The 23855-nt window shown below is 39.3% G+C and overlaps 1 protein-coding gene across 2 annotated transcripts in view; it reads right to left on the bottom strand.

The window, feature by feature from the left end:
• Window positions 1-23855, bottom strand: part of LOC103676623 (metabotropic glutamate receptor 8) — a 580162-nt gene that overhangs the window by 109533 nt on the left and 446774 nt on the right. For both annotated transcript variants that reach the window (XM_008705831.2, XM_040644056.1), the window contains one exon: window positions 21113-21249. In XM_008705831.2, the coding sequence (XP_008704053.2) occupies window positions 21113-21249 (137 nt within the window). The remainder of the gene's footprint in view (window positions 1-21112; window positions 21250-23855) is intronic.

The raw sequence follows: 23855 nt of genomic DNA, 5'->3' as shown, positions 1-23855 counted from the left end.
TAAACAAACTGAAAAGCCTCTGATCTTGGAGGAAACAGAGGTATTCCACAGAATGAAAAAGAACTTCAGGGGTGCCTGGGTGGCTCAGTTGGCTAAGCGTCTGACCCTTGGTTTTGACTCAGGCGGTGATCTCAGGGTCTTGAGATCAAGCCCCACCTTGGGCTCCATGCTCGGCTCAGAGTCTGCTTGTCCCTCTCCCTTTCTCCTTCCCCCTCTCATGCACTCTCTCTCTCTCTCTAAAATAAATGGAGATAAAATCTTTAAAAAAGGAACTTTTAAAAACTGTAAATAATATATTTATAGAGATTCAAGAAGAAAATCTATCCATAAATACAAAATAAGATGCCATTAAAAGAGAATACCAGGCATCAAAATTGTTACTAGTAAAGAGAATAGTATAATTGTTGAAATTAAAAGTTGGAAAGAGTGGAAGACAAAATGTAAGCATGTGGAGCATATAAAGCAAAGAGACAAATAAGAGAAAAAATGTAAGAGAAATAAAGGATCATCCCACGGGGTATATGATGTTTGTTTGGTTAGCAGAATTCCAAAAAGAAAACTCAGAGAAGATTGAGGGGTAGTATAATATCTAATAATTAGTACAAAGAAATGATCCAGTGCTGAGGACCTGAGTCTTGACACTGAAAGGGCCTCCTGAGTCTCCTGTACAAGGAATGACAGACGACACCAAAGCACCTCCAGTTTCTTCCAAGTCATTTCTTATTAGCAGTATTGGGTATTAGAAAAAAACAAGTAATTCCTTCAAAATTCTGATGGAAAATAGTTTTCTCTCAATACTTCCAGATCCAACCAAACCATCAACTAAGTACAAGCCGGAATATAGCTCTTTTTTGAACATTTACTGAGATAGTTTTCTTCCCTTGTACACTGGCATGGGAATTTATTTGAAGATGTATCCCAAAAACATAGGAAGTAAACTATGTAAGAGGAAAACATGAAACTCATGAGATGATATTCCATCCCAGAAGGTGAATCAGGGGAGGGCAGTTACCCAGCACTCTTAGAAAGTAACCAGTAAAGCTGGGAACAGAGAGACAGAGAGGTCCAGAAGGGAAATCTCCAAGGTAGTTGAAGGAAGACCCATAAGGATAATGGAGAGAGAGGGAAGGAAGGAGGGAAGAAGACAGAAAGAGAGAGAGAGAACAATGACAAATGTGCAAGAGAAAACAAGAAGAATGGTGATTGGAAAATCAGGACAAATATTTTTTTATGTCTAAATATCAAGCACATAAAAATGGCATTTGAATGTTAAGCAAAACACTGAGTATAAGAAAAGAGGACCCATCTGACCTTGATGCCAGTGACATTCTGCTTTGGGTGGCCCAAGTTTATGGCATCAGATGTTTTGGAGGAGGAAATGCAGTCTTAGCCCGGACTTTAAAAAATGTTTACACAGTCCTAATAATGTAAATGTTTACCCAATTTCTACTTTTGGAGTCAATCTAGGGACAAAGAAAGAGAAGCACAAGACGGAATGTCAATGTTAACAACTTAATGATGTCAAAGTGACAGTCTGGCTCCAAAAACAATGGGTTGTATACACGAGACGAAAGAGTATAACAAAGTGTGTATGTATTGAAATATTTTTCTTATGAAGCAGAAAGTTGAGATTTATGTCGTAAGATATACGTCTAAAGGTGGGAGTCCGAAATAGAGGCTTAAGTATATCTTTCCATGGTCACAAAATTTACCAGAAGGAAAACCAGAATCTCAACATGATACCATAAAAACAAGCACAAGGAGAAGAGGAGAGAGTGAAGGGTGGCAAAAGTGAACCAAGTCATTACCTTTTTATCATAATGTGTAAATAACTTGATAAATGAAGGATTCCATATATAAAAATAATATTTGGAGGTGTCACCAGAAAAACAAGATCAAAAACAAAGGACTGATAAACAACAAAAAGAGATGGCCTCTCAACACTGGGTCCAAGACCTGGAGTGGTACCAACAGGTAGTTTTACTCTCCGTTTCAAGCAGTTTGCTAAAATGAATACTTCAAAATAAATTTAAAAGTCAAACTTAAAACACCAGTTTAAATGGCCCCACTACCAAACAACCTGGGAACTAAATTCATAATTCTGGGTTCAGTCAACGATGCTGTTCAGTAACCTACACCAAAAAGTAATTACTGGTTTAATCAATAAACCATGCCATCATAAATACTACTATAGTTACTGGCAGAATATTAAACTCGTTATCATTGCCAGACGTAAGAAGCAGATCCACTGATTTCAGCTGGGATAGAGAACTCTGTAACACACAGCCATAGGGTTTATCGTGATCAAGAGAAGGCTTTGCAAGTAGCCAAGGGAGTCTGAGCACAGACCGAGGGGCTGTAAGAAAAGGAAGCAATGATTTCAGAAAGCCACATACTCATCATGAATACATTCTGACGTCAGATGTAAACGCACCTTTTCTTAGGAGCTAAGGATCTCCCCACCTCTCACATGGTCAGTGATGAGGCTATACCCTCAGGACTGGCGTTTGTTTGAAATCTTAACTACCTGAATCTTCAGATGTGTTTTCCAACTCTGTTTTCACCTTGCCTTTTTTTTCTACAAAGTAAGTCTTTAAGTGTGCTGTGACCCGAAATCCCTCAGGATAACTAGAACTCCATTTCTTTCATTTTCATTTTCTTTCTTTTTTCTTCCTTCTGTTTTGTTTTGGTTTTGTTTTTTTAATTAGACACTCACAAAACGCAGTGCACTTTTTTTTTTTTTTTAACTGTTTTGCCGGCTGGCCCAGAGACCACATGTATTGTCTGATGCTATCGATTGTCCTGGCTGTTAAGGCGTGGAATTGGCACTTCCCGTGCAGAGGTTCCCTGATGAATTCTGACTCGATTAGGCCAGGAGAGCATAACATGACTCACTGTCTTCTGTCAGCCCTATTGAATTCCAAGCTGTCTCAGAACCAGCTTACTTGCTATCCTCTTAAATTCTCTGGGGTTTTTTTTTCCCTCAGTTGGCTCTGAGCTACCATAGACTGTGAGGGTAGACGACAGAGCCTTTAGGGAGTGAAACCAAATCGGCCACTTGACCCATGAATCTTGTTTTTAAAGCTGAGAAAAGAAAGAAAAATATTAACCGAACCACCATAACCGAATAATCAAATATCAATGTGGGACTCTGAAACATTATATTTATTTAAATACGCACACCAGATTTTTTTTTTTACTGATACTCTTACATTTTTGACTACGTTACTCTTACATTTATGAGGCACCTTCAAAGACCATTCTATGTCCTAAGGCATTAATGTGAATTTTACTCTCTTCTCTTCTGTAATTTATATATAATAATATATAAATTATGTCTCTCTTACCCTTTTTAGCCCTCCATCCCCAGGCCTCCACCCACTCTTCTCCTAGGGTGGTTAGTAACAAGAAACATGATGGAGGTCAATGGAGGCAGCCATTGTACAGTAGAAGCAGCTGGAGTTTTTCTCTGTCAAGTGCTATTGGTGAAGACTCTTGAGTAAGTCATTCCTCTTTCCTGAGCCTCGGGCTCCTCGGCTGTAAATATCTTTAACACTAGCAAACCCATGCACCCTGTGAACTGGGTCCAGTATTACATAATATTTAAAAAACAAATTCACACCAAAATAATGAAAAGTGATTCCAATGTGTATTAATGTCACAAACACCAAAAAAGGACTGAATTCATAATACAGAGCACAATCTACGAGGTCATCTTTCCCCAGTTTTTAGTGTCTCTCATACTTGCAACTATCTCTAGGTCTCTTCCATCTTTTAAAACTCTACAGAAATTCCTCGAAAATCAGCCCACACTATTTTTTGCTTCTTTTTCTCTCTTCCCACCTTTTTTGATATTTTTTAAATTTTTTATTCCTTAAAAACTCAGGGAAGATTCTGACTGCACAGGCCCAGGGCATAAATTCCCTCCAGTCTGAATGCATAGTAGACACTTCTTGCCTTCTATCAAAGCCTAATTATAAGTTAAACTTACACCCCCGGTCCCCACTGACTCTGCAGCTCCCTTTCTAGGTCAGGCAGTTTTCTTCAGAAGCTTAGGTTTTGCGGTCTTTGAATCCACAAAAATATCCTAGAGCCAAATCCTGAAGTGCTCACTCTATGGCCTCCAGGGCTTACCAGAGCCATCCTATTTCAGTAGGAACTCTTCTCCATAATTCAGAGGCCTGTTTTCTGTCCTTGGCCATCCATTCCTTACATTCCTAGTATCACTGTTGGTATCCAAGTCCAACCCCTCAGAGCAAAGCCTCAGTAAGCAGAGCAGGACTTTAGGCCATAAACCAATCCATGCTTGGGTGCAACACCTCCTGCGTCCGTTTGAATGGTCTCTCATTTCTTGAGATATTTGATATCTTATGAAGTAAGGTTAAAGGCTAATTTCCAATCTGCAGTTACCTAAAGGAACTTCTTAGGCTGTCTTAATTTAGTGAATTTACTTAATACTGAGTCAAAAAACCCCACAAAACCCCAAAACAAAAACAAGTAATCCATACAGTAATCCAAAGCCAAAGAGTAGATTATCATCCCAAACCAGTATTGTAATATCAGAGAAGGAGCTGAAGTTTCCCTTCAGCTCTCATATAGAATTCCAGGGACAACAACAGATGACATTGAATCATTTGGACATTTCTGTAAAACCTGAAATTCCATTCTAACCGACATTCTAGGTGATGATTTACTCCAAAAAACACTAGGCACTGTCACCACAAAAAACTCAGTTGCCTCACAGCATAGTGAGTAAATAGCAAAACAATAATTTGAAAGTCACTTAAATATTTATTGAAGTTTCTCAGCAATTCCAGAAGATGAATGTCTATGTCACCCATCTAACCAAGCACGATTTCTTAAAATTCTTTTGTACCCCTTTGAGCCTGCTTTCTTCTACAGTTTTCTTTTTTTTTTTTTTTTTAAGATTTTATTTATTTATTCGACAGAGATAGAGACAGCCAGCGAGAGAGGGAACACAAGCAGGAGGAGTGGGAGAGGAAGAAGCAGGCTCATAGTGGAGGAGCCTGATGTGGGGCTCGATCCCATAACACCAGGATCACTCCCTGAGCCGAAGGCAGACGCTTAACCACTGTGCCACCCAGGCGCCCCTCTTCTACAGTTTTCTTGATCCGAAGAATTCATCTCCTTCCCTCTCTCTTTCTCTGTCTCTCCCTTCTCTGTCTCTCTGTATACGTACCTTTTGCACTTAGCAGCTACTTGAAAAACTCTAACTTTCCAATCTCCCACCAAACCAACCTATGCTCCTTTCGTCATTCCTCTACCTCTCATCTGCTGATATAGTCATTTCTTCCTCTGATCTTCTTGATATAAATCAAACAAGCTTATTTCAGTGACTCCTACCTAGACCTGATGATGGAGAGCAAAAGTGATTCTCCTTAAAGAGACTAGAGTGAAAACTCATAATAGTCCTATATTCATACTGTTCCTGCTACAGATAAACAGCAATATCATCATAAAAGATTGATTGGAAGCCAAATGCAACGATGTATTTACATATATGTCTGACATGGGAGGAATTTTTGGAGATGAAGAGCAGAATACAGTTTGGCCAGAATCCCGCACCCTTCTGGGTACAGCCCCTCAGTCTCCCGACGCCATTCCCACTTAGCATCCTGAAGAAGGAACGGGAATAAGAAAAAGGAGATGCGTAAAGGATGGCAGAAGAGAGGTTTGTGGTTTGTGTGAGGAATGAGCAGCTAACTGGTGTGGAGAGGACTACAGCTTGCCATGGCGTGTCTCCTGCTCCATGAGCCATGCTGAATATTTGCTAGGTGACAAGGAGGGCAGAGGCAGCTGCAAAGCTCCAGAGCAGCTGTTCCTTTCTCTTCTTCCACGCAACATTTAGACCATCTGGGCAGTTTGCGGTCACCACTAGGGAGCAGTAGCAGACGGCTGCCGGGCTCCAGAGGTGTACCCCTGAACCGTGAGGGCTCCCGGTACAAAAGCAGCTACGGTAATCAGAAGGGGGAATGAAGAATGAGAGACTATGGACTCTGAGAAACAAACTGAGGGCTTCAGAGGGGAGGGGGTGGGGGAATGGGATAGGCTGGTGATGGGTAGTAAGGAGGGCATGTATTGCATGGTGCACTGGGTGTGATACGCAACTAATAAATCATCGAACTTTACATAAAAAACCAGGGATGTACTGTATGGTGACTAACATAATATAATAAAAAAACATTAAAAAAAATAAAAGCAGCTACCCTTGTCATGCCAATATATATGATCTCCTGAATGGCAGCAAAAGGGCACGTTCATGAAACGTTACCGTTTTTTCATCTTGGTCTTTAGTTCTCTAATTTTACAAGGATTTTATTTTATATATAAGCTAAAGAATGATCAGTGAACTTAAAGAAAAAAAAGAACAATAAAAGAAAAAAAAACATATTTTCTCTTCCCAGTTGGACCTACCCATATGAAGTAAGGGAGAAATGGTCAAGTGACAAACCTACAATGAAATTTTTCAGATTCAACCCACATTTACTGAGAACCTACTCTGTGTGCCAATTACAGTACCAGAATTTTCCATGGGCATTATCTTATATGAAGTAGGGATGAAAAGTTCTTTTTCTAAGAAGGGGTAAAAGACTGAACTTCACACATATACCCCATACCAAAAAAGGACATAAAAATTGGAAGAAACTAAATATTAGAAGTTCAGTTTTGTTGGAAAATATGCAAATCCAATTCTGACTCAATTTATGCGTACCTCAACATATGTCAAAAATCCTCCCAAAGGAGAAAATGAAAAAGTTGAATTTTTTTTAAAAATGTGACTTTGTGTGGCTATTATCCTCTATATGAAATGATTATGGCCTTCGTAAATAAGAGCTAAAAATTCTACAGCATTTTGAAGTTTACAGAGTATTTTCACATATGAAACCTTTTGACCTTTAAAAGGATTCAATCAAATAGGAGCTAGTTAGTATATAACAGGAACCTCCAATTCCTAGATGAGGAAGGATGTCAGAGCTGTAGTGTGCTAACTGGGTCTCCCTCTACTCTAGAGCAGGGACCTTTTAATAACCTGATAGCAGGCCATGGACATCACAACAAGGCTTTGCTCTGATGCTGGCAGGATGTATCAGCATTGGCCAACTAGTTTTTTGGAGTTTTTAAGAAAGGGCAAAAGCAGTTGGTATTCTAGCAAAAGAAATTTTACTTTTGTCTGTCTTCTGGGGTACAACAAGAGTGTCTGTAATTTGTCAACTGAACTAAAAACTCTGTTGCAATGTCTCCTGAGTTTGTTCACTGAATTGTTCACTTACATATGCAAAAATAAGGGGGAATTAGTAAAAATTAATTTAAACTATAAGATATCTGCTTAGTACCCTGTTACTAACCAATATTATAGAAATAATTGTTAAAATTTTTTTTGAATTGTTGTTATCCTTACCTTAAAATTCCCTAAATTCCTTAAAATGAGATCAAGTCAATACGAAGTTCAAGAAAATACTAAAGAACAGACCGAGGTGTTTTGTAAAAAGAGAACCTGCTTATCCCACTTGAAAAACTAAGAAAAAAGTTGCAGTTAGAATAAAAGATAATTTTCTTTTTGTAGCAAATAAACCCTAAGTCAAAAGCAGGCCTATTCTCTCATAACATAAATGGTCAAGTGGCATTGTTAAATTTTAGCTGTCTCTGAAAGCCATCTTTTTGTAGGCCGACGGCATTTACTCTTCCTAATGCCCGGTGGTGATCAGGTCATTTCTTTATAGGAACTGACGCTAGTTACAGGATGACAGCCACACTCAAAGCTAAGATCCAAACTGAAAATTCACTTTTTAGACAGATCTTCTATCATTCCCTTCCCATTCCCTGGTCTTCATGAAAATTCTTAGTGTGCCCCCCTCTGGCCCTGTGCAGTCTACTCCCTACTCTTGGCGTGCCTTCCCTTCATGTCCCTTGTCCAGAACATTCAAGCTCCGTCTAGCTTCAGTGTGACTTCCTCCCTGGGGCTTTGTCCTACGGCAACCTTTTCCCCGAAATCTTTCTCCGCATTCTCATCTACCTCAGGGTCATCACATCCTTTTCTTGGTTTCCCGTGTCCAGTCATTTCACCACTTCTTGATTCTACTTCAGAATTCCCAGAAGCCTGCACACTGGAGTGGGCCCTGTGCGCCCGTGCATTTCACTTATGTTTCCGCTAGCTGAGTGAACTTGAATAAAGCAACTTATTGTTAATCTTCCTTTCCTCTTCTAAAAATGGTCATTTTACCAGTATCTAAGTCACAGGTTTATGATAAGATTAAATGAGTTAATAAATGTAAAATTCAGCTTAGGTGGAAAATTCGTCTTAAGTCAACATTTCTCAAAGCGAGCTTCAAGGAGTATTAGTTCCACAAACTGTTCTTCAAATAAAAAAGAGATTCCTGGTCAAATCAGATTTATTAAACAGTACATCCAATGCCTAGTTCTCAGTCAGTCGTGATGTGCATTAGCGTATTAAAGGCTCCACACGTATTGCAGGAAAGCAAAACAACACAAAAACAGTTGTCCTGACATTCCCTAAACTTACTTGACCAGGGGGCCTTCGTGTGCCTAGATAGCAGCTGTTTAAAATCCTGCAGACCCAGTGTTCTGAGGAAGGCGTTGGAGAAAATGCTGACTCGGACAAGACCCACAGTTATCATTTTGGAAGTTGTTTCAGCCTCAAGTTTCCAACAGCTTTAGAAAAAAAAATTGTTTTTATTTTTCATTTTTTGGTAAGAGAGGCAATCTCCTAATTTTCGGAGCCACCACAAACTCTGAAAGAAATGAGCCAATTGTCCCGTGGGAGGCTGTGTCATCAGGGTAGTAGAACGGTATTAACTTTCTCAGGCCAATTATTTCTTCAGGCTCTCTTAAAGGATATGAAAAAGTTCTATTTTTCATGCTATGCCCAGTAATTGCTTATCCGGCTAGTAACAGATGCGCAACTTCATCTCGGGAGAAAAGTTTAACATACAAATATGTGAAAAGCCGAGAAAGAGTGGGAAGAACTCTGGAGAGACTCGGGAAATGGATAAGCAGGCATGAAGGCAGAATCAAGACGTGATCACTGTGCCTGAGCCCCGAATCGTCTACCTGCAAACATAAAGCTGCTTACTGTGACGGAGGTAAAAGTGCAATAATAAATGCTCGTGCACTGATTGCCTCAATGTCACAAGCTGAATGCAACCAAATTTGAGGTGGCACGGTGGGAATTCTGAAATCATTCTATTTTTCCCTTTTTATGGGAGCAAAAATAAGCATAGCTCCCATTTATTGCTCAGATGTGGGCTGTTTTTCTCTTCCGTGACATCCCCTAATTCTTCACATGGAACTTAGCTCTCTTTTATCTTTGCTGCAAAAGTGCTTTCCAAATAAACTAGCATTTCTCAAATCACATTAGTTATTTCTACTTAGCCCTGCTTGATTTCAGCCCATCTAACAGAATAAACTTACCTTCCCTATAGCATAGTCCTATTTTTAAAGCATATTATAAAAACGCCTGTCTGCAAAATCAAGAGAGAACTAAGAGCATAGCCATTTTTAATAATTTTTACATGTTTATTAAAACAAAAGTAACCTCTCCCATTTTCTGTTTTAATATTCGTAGACTGTAAGTTAGCCATGCTCCTTCAAATAAATACCCCGAATTGAAAATAATCACATAAGACCTCTGACCAGCGAGGTTTACCCTGGAGCTTTACTTCTAACTAGATGAATGAACGAGGCCTTACACTGTTCAGAGTATGTTTTTCTATTAAAAAACAGTAAGTAAATAAATAAGAAAACACATATTACATAACTACTAACCAAGTATCCAATTAGAAAATAATAGATCTGGAAGAAATTTTAGTGAAAAGCTATATTTGATTTCTAATTTTATAAACATGGAAACTGAGGCCCCAAATATTAAGTTGTAAAGCACAAAATCATCTCAAGATTAGTGAGAGCTCAGGCTGAAAACCAGTGTCCTAACTTCCAGTGATGCTTTCTGCATCATCACAGAGCTTCCTAGGGTCTGTCCTTTAAGTCCATTTGTGCCTTAAAGAACATGAAATCACATCTCTATCAAACATTTTATGGATATCATGTATAAAACTTGACTGGTTCTTGGATAAGCTAACTTTAGGGATAGGGTCATTAGTTGTACAAGTTTAAAATTTTTAATTCACAGATCCCAAACGCAAAGTACGTTCTTACTAGGAGATTTCCATAGTCACTGTCCCTTTGGGTTCCCTTTTAACATTTTTACAAAGAATTTCAATCAGTAGTCTCAAAGAACATACAGCAGCCTAATCTAAAAGTCATGTCTGATTTTTGGAATCTAAAATCATGGCCTGAATGCAGAAAAAAAAATGCATGTACCAACAGATCTGACTGCTACAAAGCAGTCAAATGAAAACAAATACAGCAAAGCCTACCAGCGTGTTCGGACAACTTAAGAAACATAGAGCAGGGGGCGCGTGGGTGGCACAGTCGTTAAGCATCTGCCTTCGGCTCGGGGCGTGATCCTGGCGTTATGGGATCGAGCCCCATATCAGGCTCCTCTGCTGGGAGCCTGCTTCTTCCTCTCCCACTCTCCCTGCTTGTGTTCCCTCTCTCGCTGGCTGTCTCTGTCAAATAAATAAATAAAATCTTAAAAAAAAAAAAAAAAGAAACATAGAGCAGGGGCAACTTTGAGGAAGTCTTGGAAACAGAGTTTCCTTTGGCGCCACAGACAGCAACGTTAGTGCAGTATTGATAGAAGGGATGGAAAGGGAAGCACGAGAGGGAAGAATGCAGGTCTGTTTTCACAGACTGTGATGTTCAAAGGAGCTAGACCTAGGTGGTGTTACTTTTAAATGAGAACTTTTTCTCCTTAGGTACATATGCTGCAATTGTCATAGGTGTCATCCAAGGCATCGCTCTGCCAGTTACAAGTCTAAGGTGCCTGCTACAGCAATAATGTTCCCTTTCTTATTTTCTAAAAATATTCTATATTAAAGGGCTAACTAAAACTCTAAAACTGTCACATAAAAATGAATTAGCTCAGTTCTGAGATAAGACATCAGTCTTCCCTGTTTCTCTCTACCCAAAACTCAACAAATATTCATAGAGGGTTTATTCATAATTATTTTGCTGGTGTCCTTCAAAGGATGAGGTTAAACAAACTTGGTACACCCATACCATGGAATGACACTGAGCAAGTAAAAGGAACACACAACTTGGATAAATTATGAGGGAATTATGTTGAGTGAAAAAAGCTAAACTCAAAGGATTACATACAGTATAATTCCATTTACAAAATATTCTTGAAATGACAAATTTGCAGAAATAGAGAACACATTAGCTGTTGCCAGGTACTGGGGGAGGCATATGGGAGGGGAGTGGATCTGGCAATAAAAGGGCAACATGGGGATCCTTGTGGTGATGAAAATGTTCTGTATTCTGACTATAGTGGTAGGAGCATGGACTAACACAGGTAATAAAATTGCACAGAACTAAACACACACACACATACACACACACACACAACATGAGTACAAGTAAAATTGGAGAGATTTAAACAAAATTGGTAGATCATATAAATGTCAATTTCCTGGTTGTGATATCACATTATAGTTCTCAAGATAACAGGCAAAGAGGACATGAGATCTTTATTATTTGTTACAACTACATGTGAATCTGCAATTATCTCAAAGTAGGTTTATTTAAAAATTATTTTAGAACAAACACAAGCAAACAAGCCATAGTAAAATTTAGTGCTTTAATGTGTCCTTGTTATATCCTTCTGTCATTTATTTGTGGATTTATGCCTCAACCTCCTGAGATACACACAACTGCACATTTCTAGAATCGTCTGGAGATAAGGATCTATAACCTCAGTAAAATGGTATAGGGGCTTGGGGGAGGATCCAGCTTCTGGCTCTATTTTCCTTCCTTAAATAGTGGCACTTTTGAGGAAAGATGTCATGTTAAACTTTTGATTCAGTCAACAGACCCAGAAACTTTATTCCTTTTAGTTTCATGCCCTTACCAGCAACTGACCTCTATCTATAGCTGGGGGCGACATCTTTTATTCGTATATAATACTTTGCAGTTCTTACCTGTAATTTTCTTGTACGTTATAGATTTTAAATAACACTGATGTGTCCATTGAGCTTTTTAAAGGTACCCTGGCATACAGGGTTCACATGTATTTTAGTAAATCTACCATAAGAAAATGACTTTTTTTTTTACCAGTTATTCCTCTATTCTACATTATCATTTTATGTTTATAACCTTATTTTAACCTTCCTATTCTACTCATCATGTTAAAATTGTTCTTATTTTACTCCTCCCAGGGTTAGAATAAGGATTAAAATACCACTTATTATAATTTTTATAACTTCATTATCCCCATAACAGTCTAGAGTCACCATCCTCCTTTGCCCTTCTTTGGTGTTGGTATAAAGAGGCATTTGTATTTTATGCTATGTCCTTCTTTGAGTTGCACTATATTCTTTGATTTGCCTTTTCTAATTTGACCTCGATCATTTTTTCAGCTTTCGTTTCCCTTTCTGTGTCACTGTCACAATTACTTATTAAAATATCTAATTAAGCACCTGCAACTTCACCTACTTTTCATCAATAATAATAGACTTTTTAATGCTCTACTTACATTTTCCCTGATAAGCTACTAGATTCCCTGGGGACTACTGGATTACTCTAGGAATCTGCCTTCAACAAGATTGAGGTAACAGAATCCAGCATCTCAATTCTTAATCATATTAAACTATAGTTTCTATGGCATAATTTGTTTTTCTTAAAATATCACAGCAATGGCACATTGGAGGCACTTTCTTCTGGAAACTATATTTTTATAAGGCATAATTTTGCATATTCTTAAAATATCAGCATGATTCTTACTCCACTGAGCAGCCTAGATGAATCTATAGGTTATAATTGCTGATGGGGAAATCAAACTTGACTAATAACAAAAATTTATTAACTCTCTTTATTCTTTCTTCCTCACTTACTGGTTTATTTATCCTGCCACGATAAATGGATCTTATTAAGTCCTTTTAAATGTCTTAGGGAACAAGGCTCAAAACAGGTAGATAGGACAGATAAGGCAGACAGAATCAGTCAGACAGGCAGCAATAGACATTGCTCCTTCAAGGTTAGCATCAGAAGCCACTAAGCAACTCTGAGGCCCCACAGAGGATTAGAAAGCTCTGCAAGTGGCATGGCAGGAATAGAAGCCAGTAGTAATGCTAACAGTTAAGTCCTGAAGAATCTTATGTGGGTCCCATACACACATTCTCCTGTGTGTGACTTTGGATTTTCCCTTTTTTTTTTTTAAAGATTTTATTTCTTTATTTGACAGAGAGAGAGACAGCCAGCGAGAGAGGGAACACAAGCAGGGGGAGTGGGAGAGGAAGAAGCAGGCTCCCAGCAGAGGAGCCTGATGGGATCACACCCTGAGCCGAAGGCAGACACTCTACTGAGCCACCCAGGCGCCCCATCCCTTGGTTTTTATAGGGCTTGATTAGATGGATCCTGAACTAGATTCTCCATTCTGACTTTTATAACTGAGTTTATCCTTGATTACTGTTATGGCTCTGAGCTCTACCTTTACCCCATGTGCTCCTAGGTTACACTTTGTCTCCAGATTAGTATTGTAGGGTCTGCTCACCTTTATGGCCTCATGAAGATAACATTATTTTTATCTTTTAGTTCATTAATTTATTCAATGAATATTTAGTGAGACCCACATTATGCTAATTTTTGAAGATTAAAAGACAAGTAGAATAGGTTCTTTGCTCTAAGTTATCAGTGCTTCTCTGAGAACAAATGGTAGGAATCTTCTAGATATGAGGCTTCTCCCATCAGGCCATCCAAGTATTAGGGTTTTCCCCACTTGTTTCCATGGGGATATCAAAAACTACTTGGATCAAAACAGTTCCCAATTCCCAGTCTCCAGACAAAGACAGAATATGCTTCTTTGTAAGCACGAATCCTACTTTGCTAATAAGAATGTGTGTTTAAAATAGACAAGAAAAAAGGAACATGGATGGGTGCATTGTGGACTCATGAAAGAGACAGAATCCTTGGGTTCTGCTCCTTCTTAGTGTTACTAGTTCGGGTGTGACCCTAGGGACTGAATGTGAAATACCTCTATCTCATTACAGCACCCAACACAGCAAAGGCATGTTGGAGCCACTTTATTCTGGAATGGATGGATGGATGGACTCTTTTTCCACGGCCTATACACTCTTGCAACCATTTAAATTTGAATCTCATCTACCAAGAAGCTCTATCCACTCCCCCTACTTGGAAGTAATCATTACACCTTCTGAATTCATAGTTTGGTCTTTAATCTGTACCTAATTATGCTTTTATTGCAGTTATTCAAGTATATAGTTGCCTTAAATGAATTGCAAATCTTTTTTTTAAAGATTTTACTTATTTATTTGAGAGAGAGAGTGAACAATGGGGGGGTGGGGCAGAGGGAATGGGAGAAGCAAACTCCTTGCTGAGCAGGGAGCAGGATGTGGGCTAGATCCCAGGACCCCGGGATCATGACCTGAGCCAAAGGCAGACGCTTAACCGACCAAGCCACTCAGGTACCCTAAACTGCAAATCTTTTGATAGTTGGAAGTTTATTTTATTGAACTTTGTACTCCTCAACCGCTTAGCATTCTGCTTGGCAGGGAGAAGCCACTGAATAAGTCATCTGTGCACAAGTCTACTTCCTAATCAATCATCTTGGATCATTGTTCCATATTTAATTAGTACTTAGAAAATATCAGCATACTATTCATGACATTCAACAAATACTTACTGAGCACCTACTCTGGGCTAGCAAGAACATAGTTAAAATTTAATCACCTTGACATTTGCTCAACATGTCAAAAACATGAATTTACCAAATGCTTATTTTCTCATAAACAGAGATATAACTACTGACTCCAAAAATGGCTTTTTAAAAAAGAATAAATTTACACCTAATAAACCAAAATATAGTTTTGACAATTAGTCATCTTGTTATAAGGGAAGGAAGCAGAATAGTCTTTCCAGAATGGAGTATAAGGGCAGGAACTACGGGGACATTTAAGGTTCTGTCAGAATGTAGTAAAAGGTCTCAGAGAATTGACTTCACATTCATGGTTTGTGGGAAAGGGAGAGCTTATATATGTTGGCCTCGTAGGGTGAACTATCTTTCATAAGTACTGACCATGATATGAAAGAGCGTTTCTAAATGCAGGCAACTTCGCAAATGCGGAAATCGACTCAGAGAAAAAAAATGCATGACTTCTTTTTTTTTTTTTTTTTTAAAGATTTTATTTATTTATTCGACAGACATAGAGACAGCCAGCGAGAGAGGGAACACAAGCAGGGGAAGTGGGAGAGGAAGAAGCAGGCTCATAGCAGAAGAGCCTGATGTGGGGCTCGATCCCAGATCGCCGGGATCACGCCCTGAGCTGAAGGCAGACGCTTAACCGCTGTGCCACCCAGGTGCCCCAAAAATGCATGACTTCTAACAGTCCAAACAAATAAAAGGTCAAGTCTCCTCCCAAACGCTGTTCTAACTCCATTCAATCTATTCTTATTCCAAGACTATTTCAATATCCTTCATTATAGAAAAGCTGCTAGGTTTAGCCAAAACAGCAAACCCGTGAGGCAAATGAGTGTACAGAGAAATTCGTCCTTTCTCTATTCGAAGCAAGCTGAGGAAGCCATATATATATATATATATACACACACACACACACATATATTCAATTAAAATATCATATTGTAAGTACTATAACACATGGACTTAGGAAAGAGATTTAATTAGGCTAAACCCCACCAGAAATTTTGCTCAAGTTTCTGGTTGTCCCTAAAGCCTGCAGCCCATTTATTCAATACCAAAATAAACATTTTGGGTGTAGTGCACAGGCACAAGTAAGTTATCACGGTGCATGTACCTCTTTTTAAGGTTAATCCCTACCCAAAACGTCAAGATAAAGGCAGAAAAGACTTTGCATATATGGAATTGTAGATTGAAATTATAGGTCCTTGGTAATAGGTTGGTTACAGTGGCAAAACAAAATGAAACAAATTATTATTACCACATTCATTTAACCCTGAATATGTGGCGAGCAATGTTCTGGGATCTTTGCATATGTGATTTCCTTTAATTATCTCATGAATTAGTCATGATTTTCCACGCAGATGAAGGATCTGAGACTAAAAGGGGTAAAATGACATGCCCATGGCCACAAGACTCATGAACGGAAGGATGGAATTCAAACATCTTTCTTTCTGACTTTGAGGTCTCATTCTTGACCACTATATTCTAACGTGTTCAGTCCTCATAATAAGCCTATTTCTTATCCCCACTTCACAGATGAGAAAACTGAGGCTCAGGATTCAGTACCTGGTCAAGAGTTACTCTCTTCTAACGGAGTGACCCACTCAAAATTAAACCAGGGTCAATGAAGCCCTTTCCCTTCAAATCGCCCTTTCCCTTCAAATCACCCTTTCCAACGGACACCGTGCTACTAATAATTGTGGTTGAGACACTCTTACGAAGACACTGTCCTTCACTACATTTATTTATCTCTGCATTATTTACTTGAATAAAAAGAAGAAAACAAAAAAATAAGACAAGCAAAACCAGAGGCCTCATTCCTACCATAATCCAAAAAAAAAAAAAAAAAAGTAGCTCTGGTTGGAAGTATAAAAAAGCGAACCCTGCATTATTTTAGGTACGTCCAGTAACCTCTGTATACCTTCTCCCCGTGGACTTAAAGCAGCATACGGCTGTTCTCGCAAGTCAGGCTCGGCTGTTCACTCTGAACCTCTAGGTTACAGTACGTTTTATAATCACTAATCAGGACCACCTGCCTCTTGAGAGACTCGCCTAACAAAACGGAGAAACCTAATTGTTCAAATTCACTCTCAAATAGACAACACGCCCTTCATGCATGGACTGAGATGACTGAAGAGAAAACCTAAATCAAACTAAACCGTTATACTAATTGATTGTAATTGCTAAATTAAGAACATATGTTAGTTCCATAATAAAGAAAAAGAAACAATAATACTTGGAACAATAAAGACAATGCTTTTGAGGAAATAAAACACCTCCTAATTTTCCAGGAAAAAAGAAATAAAAAACTACTCATTTTAAAAATTCTTCCCCTCCACTAAAGGTACACTCAGGGCAAATTTGTCACACTCATGCTTGTTTAATTGTACACTCTCTGTGTACAAAATTGCCTCATGGTTGAGTTCCGCTAGAAAAACCGGCTTTTTGAAAATACGCAGAATTCAGCCCGGTAACTGGCTGATAAATGCTTACCACTGAGCGTGTCAAATCTATTGTAAAATCTAGTTTAATAGATTAAGGAGATGGCGTACACGGGGGAGAGTATCCTCCCCTGTCCCTCAACACAGCCCTCCTCAGCAGTCAGGCCAGATTGGGAACCACTCTCCGGGCCGCCGCTGCGAAACCACGCACGCCCCTTGCTCAGTGCGCCTGCCTCACTGCGCTGGCATCGTCGGTTTGAGCGCCGGCCTATCCTTCCGGTCTGTGAGCACCCTGAGAACCACTTACTCCGTCTTGTCTCAAAACTTAGCACCGAGTATGTGCACAGAATGAATTCATCCAATCCATTCAAAAAATAACTGCCTAGCTGACAATAGCTTGTCATCTGCCACCATACAAAAAGAAAGTCTGTATTTGTCTTATGTAAAGGTTACTTTTTAAGCGTAGATTTTCTGAAGTATTAAGGCCAATATTAAAGATAGGCAGAAAGAGTGGACGATGGACACAAATGGTCAGCATTTTAATGAAGAGATTCTCAGAACGTTCTAAAGCAAATCCAAGTGCCTCTCTAATAAGCAGTGCTCCACTCACCACATTGGTTGTCAGCTCTCCCACTGCCACATAGAATCACGAGATACTGGATTAATAATAGGTAATGTTTATGGATTTCCTGTGTGCCAAGCCAAGCCCTGGACTCAATACTTTATTGTACTGTTTCATTTATTTCTTATTACAACCATACAATATAGGTGCTACTCATGTTTCCATTTTACAGATGATAAACTGAAGCAAAGCATTTGTTCCATGCCTTGACCACTATCTAAGCAGAACTTTTTTTTTTTTTTTAAGATTTTATTTATTTATTTGACAGAGAGACAGCCAGCGAGAGAGGGAGCACAGGCAGGGGGAGTGGGAGAGGAAGAAGCAAGCTCCCAGGAGAGAAGTCTGAGGTGGGGCTTGATCCCAGGATTCTGGGATCACGCCCTGAGCCGAAGGCAGACGCTTAACGACTGAGCCACCCAGGGTCCCCTAAGCAGAACTTTAATAAACTGGTCACTTTCCAAGCACCCCGTACTCCTTCAAACAGGTGACCTTCAACCAGGTCACTGATCCAAGGAGAAACAGTTTCTCTTGCTAGGCTCCAGAAGTCAACCCTTGACTTACAATCTCTCCCCCCAGTCTAACCCACTTACTTTGCTCCTGAGAGATACATTCTCTCTGTTTCAGTAAAGCTGGCACTACTATCTAGTTACAAATGGTCATAATCATGCATGAGAAATAATTCTTACAAATCGTTTTGATATATTTTATGAACAATAACACAATAATAAACATTAAAGTTTCATGCACCGTTAAATGTACATAAAAGAGCAGCTTGAGATTCAATATGAAGTTGTATAGTAAATATATCACGCGCACAGAGAGATGCGTGTGCATGTGTACTTGTACGTATAAATATTTTAGGTAGCTTAGTATTATATAGTAGTGCACATATTTTTCAACCATTGAACTGTGTTATGTACATCCTTAATCATAAGAATATAATAGGCAGTTTGGCATTAATAAACATCAGATAAAAAGTAGGTTCCCTACTTTTACCCTTACAAATTTTCTTTGTCATGTTTAATTATTTTATTCCACATAAGTCCACTTTCAAAAGGGCTTTTGCCACAAAGCTCTTGATTTTCAGATTGGCACGAATAACCTGTAGAGTTATCAAAACAATGCTTCGATCGATGTCAGTTTGGGTTGCAGAACAATAGATAAGACTTCCTCAGGCTGCTACATGTAGTAAACTGTAGATTTGTGGTCTTACAAAGCACAACAATAGTTGGAAATATTAGCTGTCTTTGTGCATTACTGAATGCAGAAGTGTGACAATTATCAGGAAGTCATTTCAGAGACAGTAGATCGTAAATATCCCAGTTTTATTATTTCTCATCATCTGCTTCCTTGTTGAAAACTTTGGTGGTTGAGGCTGCATACGCAGACCATTATATTTGGAGATACAGAAAGTGAAAAATATATTCAAACCAGTGTCTTTTGAGTGGGTTCAAACCCAAGAAAGCATGTGTACAAGTGTTATAGGCCCACAGACAAGAATGATCTCCATCCTTCTGTATGCCGTACGCTTTTACCTTCTAGGTAGGACAAGGTATGGCTAGGAAATGAACTGAATTATTCATTTAGGAAATAAACTCAATGATCACAGTGTGGTGATGGCTTTGAGAATCAAGAAGAGGAGATACTTTCAATATAGGAAAGAAGGAAATACACATTAGATCCATTGGACAGTAGATGAATATGGTTCTAGTTCATTTGAAGCATTTAAAAGCACCTTGCTGCCTACAGAGGAAACACCGCTATTGTAGCGAGCAACGCCTCGGCCCCCAGTTCCTGTTAATAGTCCTATTTTATAGGTGTCGAAGATGGGCTCAATGAATGAACTCCAATCCTTAGCTGAGACTATATAGGGCATGCTCCTGATTTCTCTATACTCGAAGAAGCCAGTGTGCACTGATATCACGCCATGGGCTGTTGAAAGCTGAAATCATTCCTTATCTAGGGATAAGCAGATGCGGCTCCAACCATCCCTACACCCTCCCTTTGTATACAGCCCCTGACAGCCCTGCTCCCTTTCTGGGCCTCCCTTATCAATCAGGTTCAGGATCAGCTTCCCGCTCCAGAGCCCCTTATAATTGGTGGGTGCCAGTACCACATAGCTCTCTCCACCGTCCCCAGAGACCCTTCCCCAGGAGAGCCCCTCTGGAGGGCTGCTGCCAGCCAGACACACCTGATGAAGCTCTTCCACCCCACAGCCATCCTGCATGCCACCCCCACCGGGTCCCCACCAGACCCAGTAGGAGGAGACAGAGCCCTCTGTGTTGGCGACAGCAGGGCAGGCAAATGCCCAGCCACCTTTGGCACCACACCCAGTCCCTGGGACCCCACTTAGGTTACACTTTCCAAGTTTTCCTTACATGGCCACTTACTTCTAGGAACTGTAAAATCCGTGGGCCTTGGGCCTGATGACGCCCAGGTAGCCAGGGACAGCAGGCAGCCCTAAAGGCTGTTAAATGATCTGGACATCACTCTTGGGTACATTAACTTCCTCTGGTGTGGCGATTCAAAGAGGTAATATAAATACAGATCGTGATTCACTTCCGTCAATCAAATTTGGCCATAAGGTCTTAATTTATGATATGGCAAAGGTGAAATACACTTATTTTTAAGCCTAAATTTAATCATTTGTGGCACACTCTGTCATCCCTCCCCCATAACACACACACACACACACACACACACACACACACACACACACACAGAGTGTACCAATACTTAAACAAGTGAGTCTTTCAGAAAAGGGCAAAATTTCCCTAAATATAATGCAGTCACTTAAAAGGAAATGAGGTCTTTCATTATATCCCTCCAGATATCATATTTCTTTATAGATATTTGAGATTTTCCATAACATTTTAAAGTTGAAGAAAGGATAAAATCATACATTTTCTAAAAACTTAATTACAAGACAGGGGCGCCTGGGTGGCTCAGTCGATTAAGCAGCTGCCTTCAGCTCAGAACACGATCCCAGGGTCCTGGGAATGAGCCCGGCATCAGGCTCCCTGCTCAGCAGAGAGCCTGCTTCTCCCTCTCCCTCTGCCTGCCGCTCTGCCTACTTGTGCTCTCCTCTATCTCTCTGTCAGATAAATAAATTTTAAAAATCTTTAAAAAATTAATTATGAGATAATTCTAAAAACACTTGTATTATAAACTTAAAAATAAAGCATTTCTCCTTGAGAACTACCTGCATTAATGTAAATTTATATTGATACTTACTTTTAGGTGAAGCTGATTGGTCCAGTGCCCAATGATTTTGTATTCTGCACTTTTGTTCGTTATTTGATACTGAAAGATATCATAACGTCCAGGAGCATCTCCGTTTTCATTAAAAGTGACAGGTGTCCCAGCACTACCTACAAATGTTTAGAAAACAATGTTAATAAAGTTTTAGTAAGATAGCACACTGAGCTTATTTTTCTCTAAGAAAGAGCGGTAGATAAAAATATATTGTGTGTGGTAAGAGATATGAAGATTGCAATCCATACAAGGTCATTCTTGATAGCATAATATCTTCTACACGAAAAGAAGCCCAGACGCACATATAGGAAGAAGTCATGCTTTATTATGCACATTAGAAAGTAAATGGTGAGTATCCAAGGTAGGCAATGTACATAACAGTTAAATAAATAGAAGTTGATTGGCTGAATATTCCATCCTGGCCATAGAGAGTGACAGTCCATAGAGACGAGTGTAAATGTCTTGAAGCACACCACCTACTGCAGAATGTAAACTACAAACAGCAACTCGAAATCCAGCAGGAGAATGTCCTAGCCACCTTCTCTCGGGTTTGGCTCTGTTCGGATTTGAACTCCACACTGAAGCAGCTCCCTATTCAATTTCTCTTCTCAGCCCCTGCTTCTGCTACCTCTGCCTAGAGTATATCAATGTGGGCCACTGCTGGGAACCTCCCAATGGGTAAGACAGCGATCACTGGGAAGTGCCGACTCCACTCAGATTGTAAAAGTTCCCCCAGTTCACTGGGGCAGGGCAGCAGGATGCAAGAAATGTATTTTCTAAACTCCCACTTCTCTTAGAAAGCTTTCAGCTTTTCTCTTTTCTCTTCATAGCTTCTACTCACTTTTACTTGCCCTCTTATTAACTGTTCCAGAATCACAGGTTTTAAGAGTAGAAAGGGATCACTACCCCCGTTTCCTTGTTGCATGTAGCCTCACTGTAGGAAGAGAACTTTCGGTTCTCTAACAGCCCTTAGCTTCTCCCTTCCCCTGCTTCATCTTGTTGGATAACTCTGTGTGATCTCGACAGTCACCTGACACCAGTCCCTTTTCTTTGTGTCTGTCTTCTCTCTGCAGGCTCCTCCCCTGAATTTCTTGTTGCAGCATATTGGATTTAATTTCCATACTGTGCTAGAAAGCATCTCCTCCTTGCTATCTCTTTTCCTATTGTACTCTCCCAAAATATATACTATGAATAGTTACATATGTCCATTTTATAATTTTATTTTATAATGAGTTCTTTATTATAGAGTTTTTAACCAATACCAATAATCACAAAATTCTAAGGCATTTAACTTATCAAATAAAATGGATGACTTAAGATAATAACTTGCAAATAAATACGATCACAATCACACAGTAGCAATAAGGGTGCTTTCCAAGTATTTAATGCAGAGATGTCTAATTTCCTCTGTTCTCTGGAATCTTTCTAAAATTTGGACATAGTGTGAAGTCTCCCATGAGACCCTAGATACCTGGCATCTGCAAAGACTGCTAAGGCCACAAGAGACTGAACAGCATGAAGGAAAGAGCACTGGTTTGAGAGTTAAGACCCCCATGACCATGCTAACTCCCTCTCATCTATTTCCACAACTTGCATGTCTCTTTTTATTCACTTTTCACGTAGGGACTTAACGATGAATATGAACATGTTTTGAAGTCCTAGAAGGGTCGTATGCATTTAAATCATTATTATTAATCCATATGGTAAATGACTTTATATATAAATCAAGAAAGAAATGAGGAATTGGGGGATAAAATTAGAGGACTCGAATCAACTGGTACTATGTTAGCTACTCTGTAGACACTCAAGTGGAAACCCATTTGCCATAACTGACCAAAACCTAACCTCGAGCAGGTTAACCTTTAAATGCCAGTTTCCTTGTCTGAAAAATGGAGATAATAATGACACTTTTCTCATAGGGTTGTTATAAGAATTAAATGAACACATAGCTATCAAGTGCATAGAACAATGCACGGGGTAATTAGATATTATTATGATGATTATTATTCACCCCATACACATCAATGCAGAGTAATAGGATGTTGAAAATTCTTTAAGTGATATCTAGACAAGGGATTATGGAAATTCAAATGGGAAAGATTCCTGGATAGAAAAAATACATATCCATTATGAATTTCATATTAACATCATTAACAATTCCCTACATTTTTATACCACTTGAAAACTTATGATGTCCTCTTCTTCATGAATAAAGGAATATTTAATTTCTCTAACTAAAGTCACCAATGTTGCATCCCTTACCAAATGACCAGATGGAAGAACGCCACCCACGTAACACATTCTCATGAACGTGCTCTGAGTTACATAGAATTCCTAGTATGCCCGGTATTTCTACAACTCTTTTCTCCAACTTGAGAAAGTCTATTGGAAAGCAAGTGAGGGGCACCTGGGCAGTGCAGTCGTTAAGCGTCTACCTTCGGCTCAGGGCGTGATCCCAGCGTTCTGGGATCGAGCCCCACATCCGGCTCCTCTGCTAGGAGCCTGCTTCTTCCTCTCCCACTCCCCCTGCTTGTGTTCCCTCTCTCGCTGGCTATCTCTCTCTCTGTCAAATAAATAAATAAAATCTTAAAAAGAAAAAAAAGGAAAGCAAGTGAATGAGAGCTGTATTATCCCAAAAAATTATATTTTTTCAGTTGAAATACTTCCTATATCATTATCAACAGCAATTTACACTAAATTTGACATTGTATTACGAGGCAGG

Source organism: Ursus maritimus, unplaced genomic scaffold, assembly GCF_017311325.1.
Source record: "Ursus maritimus isolate PB19 unplaced genomic scaffold, ASM1731132v1 scaffold_3, whole genome shotgun sequence".
Taxonomy (NCBI): domain Eukaryota; kingdom Metazoa; phylum Chordata; class Mammalia; order Carnivora; family Ursidae; genus Ursus; species Ursus maritimus.
The sequence above is the reverse complement of the archived record's forward strand: the minus strand, read 5'-3'. Positions and strand labels throughout refer to the sequence as shown.